A 19808-nucleotide genomic window follows, 5' to 3' on the forward strand; every position below is an offset into this window, starting at 1 on the left:
CCCTCTCCGTCCCTCCACCTCTCCTTCCCTCCCTCTCCGTCCCTCCCTCTCCGTCCCTCCACCTCTCCTTCCCTCCCTCTCCGTCCCTCCGTCCTTCCACCTCTCCTTCCCTCCCTCTCCTTCCCTCCCTCTCCGTCCCTCCACCTCTCCGTCCCTCCACCTCTCCGTCCCTCCCTCTCCGTCCCTCCACCTCTCCTTCCCTCCCTCTCCGTCCCTCCACCTCTCCGTCCGTCCCTCTCCGTCCCTCCCTCTCCGTCCCTCCCTCTCCGTCCCTCCACCTCTCCGTCCCTCCACCTCTCCGTCCCTCCCTCTCCGTCCCTCCCTCTCCTTCCCTCCACCTCTCCTTCCCTCCCTCTCCGTCCCTCCATCTCTCCATCAGGTCAAGTTTCCAGGGATAGGGAGTTTGGGCACACAACAGAGTGGTGGTTTACACCGGGTTATATTTAGGGTTATAAACTTGAATGCCGTTGTTATGCGGCTGCATAAATGTAATTTTCAAAAGGGGGGTATGAAGGCCTGATGTACGCCTACTCAGTGTTTTCCTCAGGCCCACCACCAAGCCTTTGTGTGTGTGTGTGTGTGTGTGTGTGTGTGTGTGTGTGTGTGTGTGTGTGTGTGTGTGTGTGTGTGTGTGTGTGTGTGTGTGTGTGTGTGTGTGTGTGTGTGTGTGTGTGTGCGTCTGTGTGTGTGCATGTGTGTGTGTGTGGTGTGTGCCTTTGTGTTCTGCCCAGTTTACCACAGGAAAATCTTTACAACAAATAAGAAGTCCCCTCCCCCCCACTCGTCAGGACTCGGACCCCTCGGTGTAAAACTTCAGAGGGTTTCCAGTGGATCAGGCTGAAAGGGTGCGGTCGGTGCGCCCTTGAAGGAACTATTTGTTTACTTTCGCTCTGTCCGAAGGAGAAAAAAAAAAGGGGAACTAGTTTTACTCCGGAACAAAGGGCAAATAAACACGCATTCCTCAGAGGACAATGTGTGCAGGCGCATAGGAGGGTGCAAGGGAAGGCATGAGGGCTCAAGCTGCATGTGGTAGGTCCTGTCCAGAAACAACCCCTAGACCCTTGGCGTAGGTCTGAAAAGGAATAAAATTACTTCAGCTTCCATAACCTATCAGAATGGATAGAGTTCAGCTTCCATAACCTATCAGAATGGATAGAGTTCAGCTTCCATAACCTATCTGAATGGATAGAGTTCAGCTTCCATAACTTATCAGAATGGATAGAGTTTAGCTTCCATAACCTATCAGAATGGATAGAGTTCAGCTTCCATAACCTATCAGAATGGATAGAGTTCAGCTTCCATAACCTATCTGAATGGATAGAGTTCAGCTTCCATTACCTATCAGAATGGATAGAGTTCAGCTTCCATTACCTATCAGAATGGATAGAGTTCAGCTTCCATAACCTATCAGAATGGATAGAGTTCAGCTTCCATAACCTATCAGAATGGATAGAGTTCAGCTTCCATAACCTATCAGAATGGATAGAGTTCAGCTTCCATAACCTATCAGACCGTAAGGTGGAGCTATAATATATTACTATCTACCAACCGCTATCCAATTCCATTGGATCTGAACAGCCTAGGGAATAGGGGAGAATAGGCCAGCAGGCTCTAATTAAGATTAGGCTAGGTGCTCTACATTTGTGAACTGCAATAACTCAATTTCTGAATTGTAAACAGGTTAAATGGAACAGACCAAATCCCTTATCACCTAAACAGTTTAGATGAAACACAAACAAGCAACAATCTTCTCTGCACATAGAGGTTCATCACACGCCGTCCTTTAGTGTCGGCAGAGGAAGAGCGATAACTTGGCCCAGAATCTCTCTCCTCCAGCAGGTGGCGTTTATTTGTATTTTCTTGTGCACCAGTGAGTTTTGTTGAATTTAGCTAGGAATAAATGTAATGGTTAATTTGCTACGTGTGTTTTTGTTGTTGTTGAGCGAATAGAAGTTTCGTGATGTTTAGGTTGTTGTCAGTGTGCTGATATAAGTAGGAGACGTGGCATCCCCAGCAACTTTGCGAAACCCCACTTTATATCGGAGTTGTGCCTGGTCATCACTGGTTACCATAGCCACAAAGGCATAAACCCGGGCTATTTCGAAAATGTATCTTCTTAAAATGTGATTTTTAATCATAACCCTAACCTCACTGCTAATCTTATGCCGAACCCTAACCTTAAATGAAAACCCAAAAGCACATTTTTGTTTCCGGTATTTTTTATGATATAGACAATTTGGACTTTGTGGATGTGGTAACTAGTGGAAACCGTTGTGCCTGTTGTTCACACGCGTATCTGCCCTTTCATTGGATATAATGTTCCCACGTGATCTTGCTTCCTCCCGACCGCCTTCCATTTTTGAATACATGTATTTTCATTGTTAGAGGGGCCACTGCAGTATCTGGTCAATATAATGGATAATCTGTGGTGTAGGCTAGGTGTACTTGGCTAACTCAGTGATGCCCTCTAGTGATGATAAAGAAATCTACAAGATAGAGACAGATTACACAGACCCACAAATAATTCGAAAACAAATCCAATTTTGATAACTTCCCATATCTACTGGGTGAAATACCACAGTGTGACACCACAGCAGCAATATTTGTGACCTGTTGCCACCAGAAAAGGGCAACCAGTGAAGAACAAACACCATTGTAAATACAATTTATATTTATTTATTATTTATTTTCCCTTCTATACTTAAACTATTTGCACATCATTACAACACTGTACACAGACATACTATGACATTTGAAATGTCTTTATTCTTTTGGAACCTAATGTAGGTGTAATGTTTACTGTTCATTTGTGTTGTTTATTTAACTTTTCTTTATTATCTATTTCACTTGCTTTGGCAATGTTATCATATATGTTTTCCATGCCAATAAAGCCGCTTAAATTTAATATTATTTTAATACCGTGCACTAGTCTAGTTTTACATGATGTGATTGGCTCAGCGCCTCTTAGCCGCGCCCTAATATTTCTCTCGTCTCTCATTGGCCGAATCTTGTGACTGTCATACAGAATATAGAAACGAGGAAATGGGAGGTGGTAGTTGGGTTGTCACTAGTTACCACAGCCACAAAGTGATACACTCCGCTTATTTCTACAATTATATTCTTAAAAATGTGATTTTAAACCTAACCCAAATCTTAAACACACTGCTAACTGTATGACAATCCCAAACCTTGAATTAAGACCAAAAATACTAATTTTGGTTTTTATGAATTTTTCCGAAATGGAATTTTGGCTTTGTGGCTATAGTAACTAGTAAAAAGCTGGTTGTTGTCGTTAGCTAACTAGCTGCGGAGGCTACAACAACATATCAACCTAGCTATGTGTTTACTTACGACAGCTCTCAACGTTTAGTCAGGTAACGTTTTTTATACGAGTTTAAATGTGTGTCTTGTATGTTCATTTGTACGGTATGTTTGGTATATGTAATGCTAGCTAGCCATCAATACAGAGGTTTTGCTCTAGCTAACGTTAGCGACATCTGTGATTCTACCAAAAAGACTGGAGTGGAGAAAAACCTTTCTCCTAGGTAGCTTGCTACTACAATACATATTTAGTTTAGAGCTTTCCCCCAGAGCCTTCCTATCAGTTGTGGATCTTCTCTTCGAGGCCGGGTGAGGGTAGTTGGTTGTAGACAGGGTCGCATAACTGCCTCCTGAGTTCTATCCTTTCTACATATCTCTGCTCACCCTCTCTCTTTCTTATCTCACATTGCTCTCAATCCTTCAAATTGTGTCCCTCACTCTCCCAAACTCTCTCAATCCCGTTCATTCTGTCCCAATTTCTCTAGTACCCACAGAGCAGTGTTGGGAAGAAGGAGGTGTCAGGCTACCAGTCCACGCTGTTTTAACTCTCCTCCCTGGCTCCCATCCTCACTCTCTCTCTCTCTCCTCCCTGGCTCCCATCCTCTCTCTCTCTCTCTCTCTCTCTCTCTCTCTCTCTCCTCCCTGGCTCCCATCCTCTCTCTCTCTCTCCCTCCTCCCTGGCTCCCATCCTCTCTCTCTCTCTCTCTCCTCCCTGGCTCCCATCCCCTCTCTCTCTCTCCTCCCTGGCTCCCATCCTCACTCTCTCTCTCTCCTCCCTGGCTCCCATCCTCCCTGGCTCCCATCCTCACTCTCTCTCTCTCCTCCCTGGCTCCCATCCTCACTCTCTCTCTCTCCTCCCTGGCTCCCATCCTCACTCTCTCTCTCCTCCCTGGCTCCCATCCTCACTCTCTCTCTCCTCCCTGGCTCCCATCCTCACTCTCTCTCTCCTCCCTGGCTCCCATCCTCACTCTCTCTCTCTCTCCTCCCTGGCTCCCATCCTCACTCTCTCTCTCTCTCCTCCCTGGCTCCCATCCTCACTCTCTCTCTCTCTCCTCCCTGGCTCCCATCCTCACTCTCTCTCTCTCTCCTCCCTGGCTCCCATCCTCACTCTCTCTCTCTCTCCTCCCTGGCTCCCATCCTCACTCTCTCTCTCTCCTCCCTGGCTCCCATCCTCACTCTCTCTCTCTTCTCCCTGGCTCCCATCCTCACTCTCTCTCTCTTCTCCCTGGCTCCCATCCTCACTCTCTCTCTCTCCTCCCTGGCACCCATCCTCACTCTATCTCTCTCCTCCCTGGCTCCCATCCTCACTCTCTCTCTCTCTCTCTCTCTCTCCTCCCTGGCTCCCATCCTCACTCTCTCTCTCTCTCTCTCTCCTCCCTGGCTCCCATCCTCACTCTCTCTCTCTCTCTCCTCCCTGGCTCCCATCCTCACTCTCTCTCTCTCTCTCCTCCCTGGCTCCCATCCTCACTCTCTCTCTCTCTCTCCTCCCTGGCTCCCATCCTCACTCTCTCTCTCTCTCCTCCCTGGCTCCCATCCTCACTCTCTCTCTCTCTCTCCTCCCTGGCTCCCATCCTCACTCTCTCTCTCTCTCTCCTCCCTGGCTCCCATCCTCACTCTCTCTCTCTCTCTCCTCCCTGGCTCCCATCCTCACTCTCTCTCTCTCTCTCCTCCCTGGCTCCCATCCTCACTCTCTCTCTCTCTCTCCTCCCTGGCTCCCATCCTCACTCTCTCTCTCTCTCTCCTCCCTGGCTCCCATCCTCTCTCTCTCTCTCTCTCTCCTCCCTGGCTCCCATCCTCACTCTCTCTCTCTCTCTCCTCCCTGGCTCCCATCCTCACTCTCTCTCTCTCTCTCCTCCCTGGCTCCCATCCTCACTCTCTCTCTCTCTCTCTCCTCCCTGGCTCCCATCCTCACTCTCTCTCTCTCTCTCTCCTCCCTGGCTCCCATCCTCACTCTCTCTCTCTCTCTCTCCTCCCTGGCTCCCATCCTCACTCTCTCTCTCTCTCTCTCCTCCCTGGCTCCCATCCTCACTCTCTCTCTCTCTCTCTCCTCCCTGGCTCCCATCCTCACTCTCTCTCTCTCTCTCTCCTCCCTGGCTCCCATCCTCACTCTCTCTCTCTCTCTCTCTCTCTCTCTCCTCCCTGGCTCCCATCCTCACTCTCTCTCTCTCTCTCTCTCCTCCCTGGCTCCCCCCCATGAAGAGGTGTTGTGGAGATGGAGGTGTCAGGCTACCAGTCCAAGCTTCTGTGTGAGCTCAATGAGCAGCGGAAGAGAGATTTCTTCTGTGACTGCAGTATAGTCGTGGAGGGGCGGGTCTTCAAGGCCCATCGCAACGTCCTATTCGCCGGCAGCGGCTACTTCCGCGCCCTATTGGTCCACTACCTACAGGCGAGTCGTTTATGAAATTTACATAGTACAGACACATAGTTAATGAGCCTGTGTATTGTCAAAGAGAGATTGATAATGGCTATAGTAACAGTTGCCAATGACACTCCTGTTTAAAATAAAATGGAAAGTATAGTTGTAACTTTTATGTAGTTGTGTAAACTCTGTTCTAGTTTAATAGCCTGTTTACACCTTACTCCCTGGAATCTCTCCACCAACCCTCCTCAGGACAGCGGTCAGCACCACAGCACGGCCTCTCTGGACATCGTGACGGCCGAGGCCTTCTCCTTCATCCTGGACTTCCTGTACTCGGGCCGACTGGACCTGCGCAGCGAGAACGTCATCGAGGTGATGTCAGCGGCCAGCTATCTCCAGATGACTGACGTGGTGTCCTTCTGTAAAGGTTACATCCGCTCCTCTCTGGAGATCTGTAACAGGGAGAAAGAGAGGGATAGAGATAGGGAACGGGAGAAAGAGAGGGAGAGAGAGGGTCCGGCTGACAGTGGAACCCCAGCCATGCCACCTCCCTCTTCCAGAGCCTCTGTAGCTGTACCTGTACCGTCGTTGTCACTAGACGGAGATGGAGTTACTCATGTAAGTTTAGAGCCCTCCCCTTCCACGGTCACAGACCCCCCATCCTCGGCAGCAGCCCTCCCCAGGGTCCCCACGCCGCCCGGCCCTAGCAGAGACTCTGAGAGCGACTGCAGCTCCAGAGGGGAGTTCCCATCTCATATTATTGGGGGCCTGACCCCCCACGGACACGGGGACCATCTGATGAACCCCCTTTCCCCCTCAACTTCTGGGTTGACCTTAGAGCTGGTGCGCCCCAAGATCGAGTATGACCCTGATGACGAGCCTGAGGAGGGGTCCCCCGATACCAAAGACCTGCCATTGTTTATGGTACCCTCCCTCCACCACCACCACCACATCCATGAAAGACTGGCATCCTCCAGCCCTTCCCCCAACAACGAGCGCTCGTCCTTGGGCTTCGAGGGCTGCCACACCAGGCAGTTCATGGATGTGCTGTTGAGAGGTGGCTCCAGCCCCCACAGGGACAGAGGGGAGCAGGTCCAGATGTTTGCCCAGGGAATGGGCCTCTGGGGTGGGGGAGACAGGGTGGATGAGGGTCTGGGGATGGGTGGGTCCTCTATTATGGAGATACAGAGCGACTGGTACGGAGAGGACACAGGTAATTACAGTCATTTAGTTTTAACTCTATAAGGCTTGATATGAAACTTTAGTTTCCTCTTGTTACTTCCTAAATATGCAGTTTTTTCACTTTCAGGCTTAGACTTTTAGGGGTTTCTTTCTACTTTCAAGTAGAGGTCGACCGATTATGATTTTTCAACGTTTTAGGTTGTAGTTAATTTAGTATTTATAGGACTATTTCTCTCTATACCATTTGTATTCGATATACCTTTGACTTTTGGATGTTCTTATAGGCACTTTAGTATTGCCAGTGTAACAGTATAGCTTCCATCTCTCTCCTCGCTCCTACCTGGGCTCGAACCAGGCACACATCGACAACAGCCACCCTCGAAGCAGCGTTACCCATGCAGAGCAAGGGGAACAACTACTCCAAGTCTCAGAGCGAGTGACGTTTGAAACGCTATTAGTGCGCACCCCGCTAACTAGCTAGCCATTTCACATCGGTTACACCAGCCTAATCTCGGGAGTTGATAGGCTTGAATTCATAAACATCAGAGCTGCTGGCAAAACGCACGAAAGTGCTGTTTGAATGAATGCTTACGAGCCTGCTGCTGCCTACCATCGCTCAGTCAGACTGCTCTATCAAATATCAAATCATAGACTTAATTATAACATAATAACACACAGAAATACGAGCCTTTGTTCATTAATATGGTAAAATCCGGAAACTATCATTTCGAAAACAAAAAGTTTATTATTATCGCATATACCCTGACTCTGCATGTAATGAACGCAAGAGAAGTGACACAATTTCACCTGGTTAATATTGCCTGCTAACCTGGATTTCTTTTAGCTAAATATGCAGGTTTAAAAAGATATACTTGTGTATTGATTTTAAGAAAGGCATTGATGCTTATGGTTAGGTACATTGGAGCAACGACAGCCCTTTTTCGCGAATGCGCACCGCATCGATTATATGCAGCGCAGGACACGCTAGATAAACTAGTAATATCATCAACCATGTGTAGTTATAACTAGTGATTATATGCAACGCAGGACACGCTAGATAAACTAGTAATATCATCAACCATGTGTAGTTATAACTAGTGATTATGATTGATTGATTGTTTTTTATAAGATAAGTTTAAATGCTAGCTAGCAATTTACCTTGGCTTCTTACTGCATTGGCGTAACAGGCAGGCTCCTCGTGGAGTGCAATGTAAAGCAGGTGGTTAGAGCGTTGGACTAGTTAACTGTAATGTTGCAAGATTAAATCCCCGAGCTGACAAGGTAAAAATCTGTCATTCTGCCCCTGAACAAGGCAGTTAACCCATTGTTCCCCGGTAGGCCGTTATTGAAAATAAGAACGTGTTCTTAACTGACTTGCCTAGTTAAATAAAGGTTTGGGGGGAAAAAAACGGCCAAATCGGTGTCCAAAAATACCGATTTCTGATTATGAAAACTTGAAATCGTCCCTAATTAATCGTCCATTCCGATTAATCGGTCGACCTCTACTTTCAAGTATATTTTCTTTAAAAAAAATACCATATGACATTGACTAAAGGACTAAATCATTGATCAATGCTGCCCCCTGCAGGAGATGTCTTGGTGGTGTCGGTTTGTACTGTATATCGATTGATTCATTGTTTCGATTGTCTTTCCTCCCCTGCAGGAGATGGCTTGGTGGTGCCGGTGAAGCTCCACAAGTGTCCGTTCTGCCCGTACACCGCCAAGCAGAAGGGCATCCTGAAGAGACACATCCGCTGTCACACTGGAGAGAGACCCTTCCCCTGTGAGACGTGTGGAAAGAGGTTCACACGCCAGGAACACCTCCGCAGCCACTCACTCAGCGTAAGAGAGAGAGAGAGAGAGTGTGTGAGAGAAATAGTGTTTGTATCTATCAATAATTTACTTCAGCCATAACCAGACAAATATGTAGCCACACTAAAATCATTAGAATCTGTTGATTAGGCCTGACCATCTGTTGATTAGATCTGACCATCTCTCTGTCTGACCATCTGTTGATTAGGTCTGACCATCTCTCTGTCTGACCATCTGTTGATTAGATCTGACCATCTCTCTGTCTGACCATCTCTCTGTCTGACCATCTCTCTGTCTGACCATCTGTTGATTAGGTCTGATCATCTGTTGATTAGATCTGACCATCTGTTGATTAGGTCTGACCATCTCTCTGTCTGACCATCTGTTGATTAGGTCTGATCATCTCTCTGTCTGACCATCTGTTGTTTAGGTCTGACCATCACTCTGTCTGACCATCTCTCTGTCTGATCATCTCTGTCTGACCATCTGTTGATTAGGCCTGACCATCACTCTGTCTGACCATCTCTCTGTCTGACCATCTGTTGATTAGGCCTGACCATCACTCTGTCTGACCATCTCTCTGTCTGACCATCTCTCTGTCTGACCATCTCTCTGTCTGACCATCTCTCTGTCTGACCATCTGTTGATTAGATCTGACCATCTGTTGATTAGGTCTGACCATCTCTCTGTCTGACCATCTGTTGATTAGGTCTGACCATCTCTCTGTCTGACCATCTGTTGATTAGGTCTGATCATCTCTCTGTCTGACCATCTGTTGATTAGATCTGACCATCTGTTGATTAGATCTGACCATTTGTTGATTAGGTCTAACCATCTCTCTGTCTGACCATCTGTTGATTAGGTCTGATCATCTGTTGATTAGATCTGACCATCTGTTGATTAGGTCTGACCATCTCTCTGTCTGACCATCTGTTGATTAGGTCTGACCATCTCTCTGTCTGACCATCTGTTGATTAGGTCTGACCATCTCTCTGTCTGACCATCTGTTGATTAGGTCTGATCATCTCTCTGTCTGACCATCTCTCTGTCTGACCATCTGTTGATTAGATCTGACCATCTGTTGATTAGATCTGACCATCTGTTGATTAGGTCTAACCATCTCTCTGTCTGACCATCTGTTGATTAGGTCTGACCATCTGTTGATTAGATCTGACCATCTGTTGATTAGGTCTGACCATCTCTCTGTCTGACCATCTGTTGATTAGGTCTGACCATCTCTCTGTATGACCATCTGTTGATTAGGTCTTATCATCTGTTGATTAGATCTGACCATCTGTTGATTAGGTCTGACCATCTCTCTGTCTGACCATCTGTTGATTAGGTCTGACCATCTCTCTGTATGACCATCTGTTGATTAGGTCTGACCATCTGTTGATTAGGTCTGACCATCTGTTGATTAGGTCTGACCATCTGTTGATTAGGTCTGACCATCTGTTGATTAGGTCTGACCATCTCTCTGTCTTATCATCTGTTGATTAGGTCTGACCATCACTCTGTCTGACCATCTTTCTGTCTGACCATCTGTTGATTAGGTCTGACCATCGCTCTGTCTGACCATCTTTCTGTCTGACCATCTGTTGATTAGGTCTGACCATCTCTCTGTCTGACCATCTCTGTCTGACCATCTGTTGATTAGGTCTGACCATCACTCTGTCTGACCATCTGTTGATTAGGTCTGACCATCTGTTGATTAGGTCTGACCATCTCTCTGTCTGACCATCTCTGTCTGACCATCTGTTGATTAGGTCTGACCATCAGTCTGTCTGACCATCTGTTGATTAGATCTGACCATCTGTTGATTAGGTCTAACCATCTCTCTGTCTGACCATCTGTTGATTAGGTTTGACCATCTCTCTGTCTGACCATCTCTCTGTCTGACCATCTGTTGATTAGGTCTGACCATCTCTCTGTCTGACCATCTGTTGATTAGGTCTCACCATCTCTCTGTCTGACCATCTGTTGATTAGGTCTGACCATCTGTTGATTAGATCTGACCATCTCTCTGTCTGACCATCTGTTGATTAGGTCTGACCATCTCTCTGTCTGACCATCTTTCTGTCTGACCATCTGTTGATTAGATCTGACCATCTCTCTGTCTGACCATCTGTTGATTAGGTCTGACCATCTCTCTGTATGACCATCTGTTGATTAGGTCTTATCATCTGTTGATTAGATCTGACCATCTGTTGATTAGGTCTGACCATCTCTCTGTCTGACCATCTGTTGATTAGGTCTGACCATCTCTCTGTATGACCATCTGTTGATTAGGTCTGACCATCTGTTGATTAGGTCTGACCATCTGTTGATTAGGTCTGATCATCTCTCTGTCTTATCATCTGTTGATTAGGTCTGACCATCTCTGTCTGACCATCACTCTGTCTGACCATCTTTCTGTCTGACCATCTGTTGATTAGGTTTGACCATCGCTCTGTCTGACCATCTTTCTGTCTGACCATCTGTTGATTAGGTCTGACCATCTCTCTGTCTGACCATCTCTGTCTGACCATCTGTTGATTAGGTCTGACCATCACTCTGTCTGACCATCTCTCTGTCTGACCATCTGTTGATTAGGTCTGACCATCTCTCTGTCTGACCATCTGTTGTTTAGGTCTGACCATCTCTCTCTCTGTCTGTCACTGTGGGTGTCTGTTTGCATGCCATTGGGTTCTTCATAATGAGGAAGCAGACCATCATCATCGTTATGTCTGTCTGTATCAGCCTGGTCCCTCTGTAGTCTGTCTCTCTCAGCCTGGTCCCTCTGTAGTCTGTCTCTCTCAGCCTGGTCCCTCTGTGTTCTGTAGTCTCTCTCTCAGCCTGGTCCCTCTGTGTTCTGTAGTCTGTCTCTCTCAGCCTGGTCCCTCTGTGTTCTGTAGTCTGTCTCTCTCAGCCTGGTCCCTCTGTGTTCTGTAGTCTGTCTCTCTCAGCCTGGTCCCTCTGTGTTCTGTAGTCTGTCTCTCTCAGCCTGGTCCCTCTGTGTTCTGTAGTCTGTCTCTCTCAGCCTGGTCCCTCTGTGTTCTGTAGTCTGTCTCTCTCAGCCTGGTCCCTCTGTGTTCTGTAGTCTGTCTCTCTCAGCCTGGTCCCTCTGTGTTCTGTAGTCTGTCTCTCTCAGCCTGGGCCCTCTGTGTTCTGTAGTCTGTCTCTCTCAGCCTGGGCCCTCTGTGTTCTGTAGTCTGTCTCTCTCAGCCTGGGCCCTCTGTGTTCTGTAGTCTGTCTCTCTCAGCCTGGTCCCTCTGTGTTCTGTAGTCTGTCTCTCTCAGCCTGGTCCCTCTGTGTTCTGTAGTCTGTCTCTCTCAGCCTGGTCCCTCTGTGTTCTGTAGTCTGTCTCTCTCAGCCTGGTCCCTCTGTGTTCTGTAGTCTGGCTCTCTCAGCCTGGTCCCTCTGTGTTCTGTAGTCTGGCTCTCTCAGCCTGGTCCCTCTGTGTTCTGTAGTCTGTGTGTTATGTAGTCTGTCTCTCTCAGCCTGGTCCCTCTGTGTTCTGTAGTCTCTCTCTCTCTCAGCCTGGTCCCTCTGTGTTCTGTAGTCTCTCTCAGCCTGGTCCCTCTGTGTTCTGTAGTCTGTCTCTCTCAGCCTGGTCCCTCTGTGTTCTGTAGTCTGTCTCTCTCAGCCTGGTCCCTCTGTGTTATGTAGTCTGTCTCTCTCAGCCTGGTCCCTCTGTGTTCTGTAGTCTGTCTCTCTCAGCCTGGTCTCTCTGTGTTCTGTAGTCTGTCTCTCTCAGCCTGGTCCCTCTGTGTTATGTAGTCTGTCTCTCTCAGCCTGGTTCTGTGTTATGTAGTCTGTCTCTCTATCAGCCTGGTCCCGCTGTGTTCTGTAGTCTGTGTGTTATGTAGTCTGTCTCTCTCAGCCTGGTCCCTCTGTGTTCTGTAGTCTGTCTCTCTCAGCCTGGTCCCTCTGTGTTCTGTAGTCTGTCTCTCTCAGCCTGGTCCCTCTGTGTTCTGTAGTCTGTCTCTCTCAGCCTGGTCCCTCTGTGTTCTGGAGTCTGTCTCTATCAGCCTGGTCTCTCTGTGTTCTGGATTCTGTCTCTCTCAGCCTGGTCTCTCTGTGTTATGTAGTCTCTCTCTCTCAGCCTGGTCCCTCTTTGTTATGTAGTCTGTCTCTCTCAGCCTGGTTCTGTGTTATGTAGTCTGTCTCTCTATCAGCCTGGTCCCGCTGTGTTCTGTAGTCTGTGTGTTATTTAGTCTGTCTCTCTCAGCCTGGTCCCTCTGTGTTCTGTAGTCTGTCTCTCTCAGCCTGGTCCCTCTGTGTTCTGTAGTCTGTCTCTCTCAGCCTGGTCCCTCTGTGTTCTGTAGTCTGTCTCTCTCAGCCTGGTCCCTCTGTGTTCTGGAGTCTGTCTCTATCAGCCTGGTCTCTCTGTGTTCTGGATTCTGTCTCTCTCAGCCTGGTCTCTCTGTGTTATGTAGTCTCTCTCTCTCAGCCTGGTCCCTCTGTGTTATGTAGTCTCTCTCTATCAGCCTGGTCCCTCTGTGTTCTGTAGTCTGTCTCTCTCAGCCTGGTCCCTCTGTGTTCTGTAGTCTGTCTCTCTCAGCCTGGTCCCTCTGTGTTCTGTAGTCTGTCTCTCTCAGCCTGGTCCCTCTGTGTTCTGTAGTCTGTCTCTCTCAGCCTGGTCCCTCTGTGTTATGTAGTCTCTCTCTCTCAGCCTGGTCCCTCTGTGTTCTGTAGTCTGTCTGTCTCTCAGCCTGGTCCCTCTGTGTTCTGTAGTCTCTCTCTCTCAGCCTGGTCCCTCTGTGTTCTGTAGTCTGTCTGTCTCTCAGCCTGGTCCCTCTGTGTTCTGTAGTCTGTCTCTCTCAGCCTGGTCCCTCTGTGTTATGTAGTCTGTCTCGCTCAGCCTGGTCCCTCTGTGTTCTGTAGTCTGTCTCTCTCAGCCTGGTCCCTCTGTGTTCTGTAGTCTCTCTCTCTCAGCCTGGTCCCTCTGTGTTCTGTAGTCTGTCTCTCTCAGCCTGGTCCCTCTGTGTTCTGTAGTCTGTCTCTCTCAGCCTGGTCCCTCTGTGTTCTGTAGTCTGTCTCTATCAGCCTGGTCCCTCTGTGTTCTGTAGTGTCTGTCTCTCTCAGCCTGGTCCCTCTGTGTTCTGTAGTCTGTCTCTCTCAGCCTGGTCCCTCTGTAGTCTGTCTCTCTCAGCCTGGTCCCTCTGTAGTCTGTAGTCTGACTCTCTCAGCCTGGTCCCTCTGTGTTCTGTAGTCTGTCTCTCTCAGCCTGGTCCCTCTGTGTTCTGTAGTCTGTCACTCTCTCTCAGCCTGGTCCCTCTGTGTTCTGTAGTCTGTCTCTCTCAGCCTGGTCCCTCTGTAGTCTGTCTCTCTCAGCCTGGTCCCTCTGTAGTCTGTAGTCTGACTCTCTCAGCCTGGTCCCTCTGTGTTATGTAGTCTGTCTCTCTCAGCCTGGTATCTCTGTGTTCTGTAGTCTGTCTCTCTCAGCCTGGTCCCTCTGTGTTCTGTAGTCTGTCTCTCTCAGCCTGGTCCCTCTGTGTTCTGTTGTCTGTCTCTCTCAGCCTGGTCCCTCTGTAGTCTCTCTCTCTCAGCCTGGTCCCTCTGTAGTCTCTCTCTCTCAGCCTGGTCCCTCTGTGTTCTGTAGTCTGTCTCTCTCAGCCTGGTCCCTCTGTAGTCTGTCTCTCTCAGCCTGGTCCCTCTGTAGTCTGTCTCTCTCAGCCTGGTCCCTCGGTAGTCTGTAGTCTGACTCTCTCAGCCTGGTCCCTCTGTGTTCTGTAGTCTGTCTCTCTCAGCCTGGTCCCTCTGTGTTATGTAGTCTGTCTCTCTCAGCCTGGTCTCTCTGTGTTCTGTAGTCTCTCTCTCAGCCTGGTCTCTCTGTGTTCTGTAGTCTCTCTCTCAGCCTGGTCTCTCTGTGTTCTGTAGTCTGTCTCTCTCAGCCTGGTCCCTCTGTGTTCTGTAGTCTGTCTCTCTCAGCCTGGTCCCTCTGTGTTCTGTAGTCTGTCTCTCTCAGCCTGGTCCCTCTGTGTTCTGTAGTCTGTCTCTCTCAACCTGGTCCCTCTGTGTTCTGTAGTCTGTCTCTCTCAGCCTGGTCCCTCTGTGTGTTCTGTAGTCTGTCTCTCTCAGCCTGGACCCTCTGTAGTCTGTCTCTCTCAGCCTGGTCCCTCTGTGTTCTGTAGTCTGTCTCTCTCAGCCTGGTCCCTCTGTAGTCTGTCTCTCTCAGCCTGGTCCCTCTGTGTTCTGTAGTCTGTCTCTCTCAGCCTGGTATCTCTGTGTTCTGTAGTCTGTCTCTCTCAGCCTGGTCCCTCTGTGTTCTGTAGTCTCTCTCTCAGCCTGGTCCCTCTGTGTTCTGTAGTCTGTCTCTCTCAGCCTGGTCCCTCTGTGTTCTGTAGTCTGTCTCTCTCAGCCTGGTCCCTCTGTGTTATGTAGTCTGTCTCTCTCTCTCAGCCTGGTCCCTCTGTGTTCTGTAGTCTGTCTCTCTCCTAGCCTGGTCCCTCTGTGTTATGTAGTCTGTCTCTCTCAGCCTGGTATCTCTGTGTTCTGTAGTCTGTCTCTCTCAGCCTGGTCCCTCTGTGTTATGTAGTCTGTCTCTCTCTCAGCCTGGTCCCTCTGTGTTCTGTAGTCTCTCTCTCAGCCTGGTCCCTCTGTGTTCTGTAGTCTCTCTCTCAGCCTGGTCCCTCTGTGTTCTGTAGTCTGTCTCTCTCAGCCTGGTCCCTCTGTGTTCTGTAGTCTGTCTCTCTCAGCCTGGTCCCTCTGTGTTCTGTAGTCTGTCTCTCTCAGCCTGGTCCCTCTGTGTTATGTAGTCTGTCACTCTCTCTCAGCCTGGTCCCTCTGTGTTCTGTAGTCTGTCACTCTCTCTCAGCCTGGTCCCTCTGTGTTATGTAGTCTGTCACTCTCTCTCAGCCTGGTCCCTCTGTGTTCTGTAGTCTGTCTCTCTCAGCCTGGTCCCTCTGTAGTCTGTCTCTCTCAGCCTGGTCCCTCTGTAGTCTGTAGTCTGACTCTCTCAGCCTGGTCCCTCTGTGTTCTGTAGTCTGACTCTCTCAGCCTGGTCTCTCTGTGTTCTGTAGTCTGTCTCTCTCAGCCTGGTCCCTCTGTAGTCTGTCTCTCTCAGCCTGGTCCCTCTGTAGTCTGTAGTCTGACTCTCTCAGCCTGGTCCCTCTGTGTTCTGTAGTCTGACTCTCTCAGCCTGGTCTCTCTGTGTTCTGTAGTCTGTCTCTCTCAGCCTGGTCCCTCTGTGTTCTGTAGTCTGTCTCTCTCAGCCTGGTCCCTCTGTGTTCTGTAGTCTGTCTCTCTCAGCCTGGTCCCTCTGTAGTCTGTCTCTCTCAGCCTGGTCCCTCTGTAGTCTGTGTGTTCTGTAGTCTGTGTGTTTTGATGAGCATGTTAACATGTGTCTCTGATACCCAGGTTCACCACTCCAGTTGGCCAGTGGTATGTAAGGGGTGCAGACGAAGCTTCACTGGAGCCCTGTCCCACGGACTCAAACGCTTTGGCCTGTGTGACAACTGTACCCGCGTTACGACCACGGGTCACGACGACTCACCTCCCGCCCACATCAACCTCGACGGCCAACCAGAGGCCATGGAACGCGGGGACGGAGACAGTGATTGGCCCGTCTTCATGGATGATGCTGATGACATGGAGGCCGGGGGAGGGATTATAGAAGTGGGGGAGAAGGGGAAACCACACAGATGAGTGTCAGAGATCCCATCCACAGTGGACATGAAGGAGAGGAGACAAGGAAAGGAAGAATTGAACTTTAGGATTAAAACTGGGGCTGATGTTTCCCTCTGTCTCCTCCCAGTGGTTTAAGAAGGGAACAATACGAGACAGAGTTCCATGTCAACCTTGTCTTGGCTACTGTTATGATCAAAAGATGGTTATGAACTGGAGTGAATTATGTTTAGCATGACCATTAGAGGATCGTGTTGTACCGGGGAAGAAGACGTCGCGTTGTACCGGGGAAGAAGGCGTCGCGTTGTCCCGGGGGGAAAGGCGTCGCGTTGTCCCGGGGGGAAAAGCGTCGCGTTGTCCCGGGGGGAAAGGCGTCGCGTTGTCCCGGGGGGGAAAGGCGTCGCGTTGTCCCGGGGGGAAAGGCGTCGCGTTGTCCCGGGGGGGAAAGGCGTCGCGTTGTCCCGGGGGGAAAGGCGTTTCTTCTAGTGTACTCGGTCATGGTGGCACAGTGCACCTGGTGATTTATGCCATAGCAGTCTGAAATACTCCCAGCACTACAATATGTCCATCAACTTTGTTGTTAAGCAGAGACTGATTCTGTGTGTCGTTGTATTGTATTTGATGGCAGATCGACAAACTGCTTAATGGAAAATCTTGAAAATGCAATGTGAGATTATTTAATGAATTGATGTCAATGGTTTGGATAATGTTTTGTGCAGTATTAAAGACATCATAATGTTCACAGTATTATTATTTACAGGCATACCGGTACGTCGTTATTGTGATTAAATCAATGCTATTTTTCCACTTTATTTTCTGCATGCAACAAACCAACAATATCTGTACTCATACCTCTACCGTGAAGACCAAATAATATAAATAAATAACGATATCTTGTGGCAGACCAGGGGGTTTGGTCAAGACGTTTACACAGATCAGACACGGACAGAGAAGGATTAGCTCGGTTTCAAGGGTGTTTATTTAAATAATAGATTAAAAAGAAAAGGATAGGTCTCCCCCATGAGACCTTCTCTGGGACACCGACTTCTGGGAGACCCTCTCCGGGACACCGTCTTCTGGGAGACCCTCTCCGGGACACCGTCTTCTGGGAGACCCTCTCCGGGACACCGACTTCTGGGAGACCCTCTCCGGGACACCGTCTTCTGGGAGACCCTCTCCGGGACACCGTCTTCTGGGAGACCCTCTCCGGGACACCGTCTTCTGGGAGACTCTCTCCGGGACACCGTCTTCTGGGAGACTCTCTCCGGGACACCGTCTTCTGGGAGACCCTCTCCGGGACACCGACTTCTGGAAGACCCTCTCCGGGACACCGTCTTCTGGGAGACCCTCTCCGGGACACCGTCTTCTGGGAGACCCTCTCCGGGACACCGTCTTCTGGGAGACCCTCTCCGGGACACCGTCTTCTGGGAGACCCTCTCCGGGACACCGACTTCTGGGAGACCCTCTCCGGGACACCGTCTTCTGGGAGACCCTCTCCGGGACACCGTCTTCTGGGAGACCCTCTCCGGGACACCGTCTTCTGGGAGACTCTCTCCGGGACACCGTCTTCTGGGAGACTCTCTCCGGGACACCGTCTTCTGGGAGACCCTCTCCGGGACACCGACTTCTGGAAGACCCTCTCCGGGACACCGTCTTCTGGGAGACCCTCTCCGGGACACCGTCTTCTGGGAGACCCTCTCCGGGACACCGACTTCTGGGAGACCCTCTCCGGGACACCGTCTTCTGGGAGACCCTCTCCGGGACACCGTCTTCTGGGAGACTCTCTCCGGGACACCGTCTTCTGGGAGACTCTCTCCGGGACACCGTCTTCTGGGAGACTCTCTCCGGGACACCGTCTTCTGGGAGACTCTCTCCGGGACACCGTCTTCTGGGAGACCCTCTCCGGGACACCGTCTTCTGGGAGACCCTCTCCGGGACACCGACTTCTGGGAGACCCTCTCCGGGACACCGTCTTCTGGGAGACCCTCTCCGGGACACCGTCTTCTGGGAGACCCTCTCCGGGACACCGACTTCTGGGAGACCCTCTCCGGGACACCGTCTTCTGGGAGACCCTCTCCGGGACACCGTCTTCTGGGAGACCCTCTCCGGGACACCGTCTTCTGGGAGACCCTCTCCGGGACACCGTCTTCTGGGAGACCCTCTCCGGGACACCGTCTTCTGGGAGACCCTCTCCGGGACACCGTCTTCTGGGAGACCCTCTCCGGGACACCGTCTTCTGGGAGACCCTCTCCGGGACACCGTCTTCTGGGAGACCCTCTCCGGGACACCGTCTTCTGGGAGACCCTCTCCGGGACACCGTCTTCTGGGAGACCCTCTCCGGGACACCGTCTTCTGGGAGACCCTCTTCGGGACACCGACTTCTGGGAGACCCTCTCCGGGACACCGTCTTCTGGGAGACCCTCTCCGGGACGGGAGCAGACTGGTAATAATGAAGGGTGACGGGAGCAGACTGGTAATAATGAAGGGTGACGGGAGCAGACTGGTAATAATGAAGGGTGGCGGGACCAGACTGAAGTGCAGTAATGTCCTGAGGCATGATAACATTTCAGGTGGTTATAATCTTTATCTGATGAGAAAGCTGTAGAAATAGTCCACCTAAAGCTGCCTATATTGGGATTATGGATGAAAAATGACTTGGGAACTAATACATTGATTTCTTAACTTGAAACATGAAATAATTGATCCAACTTGGACTGGCATGAGTCAAGTTTCTTCTTTATTGTAATATCTTGAGTTACTACAGACGGGGATTTTACTCCCATCTAGTGGAGAACTGACATCCTAAATCTTAAAACAAGTCATATGACTGTATATATCCTCACTATATTATTATATCCTCACTAACGGTTCTGGGGGGGCCAGTGCCCCTGTGACAACAATTTTGGACCCCCTAAATGTGGAGTATGAAATCATTTTTACATAACACATTTTTGCTATCGTTTTTTTTTTTTTACATCCGTTATTAGACAGTGGCAATGCGGAACACTAATTTAACCCACCCATGTTCTAGAGGGGCGGCTTTAAACGGGAACACAACAGTATCGTACCACACGCAAAACGATATGACAACAATAACGTCTAATGTAACTGGCCCCAGCTGAAAGGTTCTAGAACCACCACTGTTCCGTCACATCCTTCCATAGGTATCCTTCCATAGGTACACCTCGAAGACGGTCTATCTGATTGAATGGCCTTCCAAGCTGCTGTTCTTCCTCACCCAAAACCTCTGAGGACACTAATGTAAGTATACCAGACATGATATTATGGGTTTTTAACAGTGTCTGTTCATTTTTTTGTAATAAATATATTGTAACGACCCTGGGTTTATAAGCGAGAAAATCGACTCTGCCGCTCGAGCATGCTTTTGCGGCACAGTCCATAGCGCGCTGGACTTCGGGCTAAAGACCTGCTCCATTACAATGTATTTTTTTATTTAACTAGGCAAATTAGTTAAATACACATTTTTATTTACAATGATGGCCTACTAGGGAACAGTGGGTTAAAT

At 49.5% G+C, this 19808-nt stretch overlaps 1 protein-coding gene across 1 annotated transcript; it reads left to right on the forward strand.

The window, feature by feature from the left end:
- The first annotated feature begins 3060 nt into the window (after window positions 1-3060).
- On the forward strand, window positions 3061-17022 carry LOC129820310 (zinc finger and BTB domain-containing protein 8B-like). The gene is made up of 5 exons (XM_055877379.1): window positions 3061-3374; window positions 5521-5707; window positions 5933-6893; window positions 8526-8704; window positions 16016-17022. The coding sequence occupies exons 2-5, from the start codon at window positions 5534-5536 to the stop codon at window positions 16301-16303; spliced, it is 1602 nt and encodes a 533-aa protein (XP_055733354.1). The 5' UTR covers window positions 3061-3374; window positions 5521-5533; the 3' UTR covers window positions 16304-17022.
- The last annotated feature ends 2786 nt before the right edge of the window (window positions 17023-19808 follow it).

This window comes from Salvelinus fontinalis, chromosome 22 (assembly GCF_029448725.1).
Source record: "Salvelinus fontinalis isolate EN_2023a chromosome 22, ASM2944872v1, whole genome shotgun sequence".
Taxonomy (NCBI): Eukaryota; Metazoa; Chordata; class Actinopteri; order Salmoniformes; family Salmonidae; genus Salvelinus; species Salvelinus fontinalis.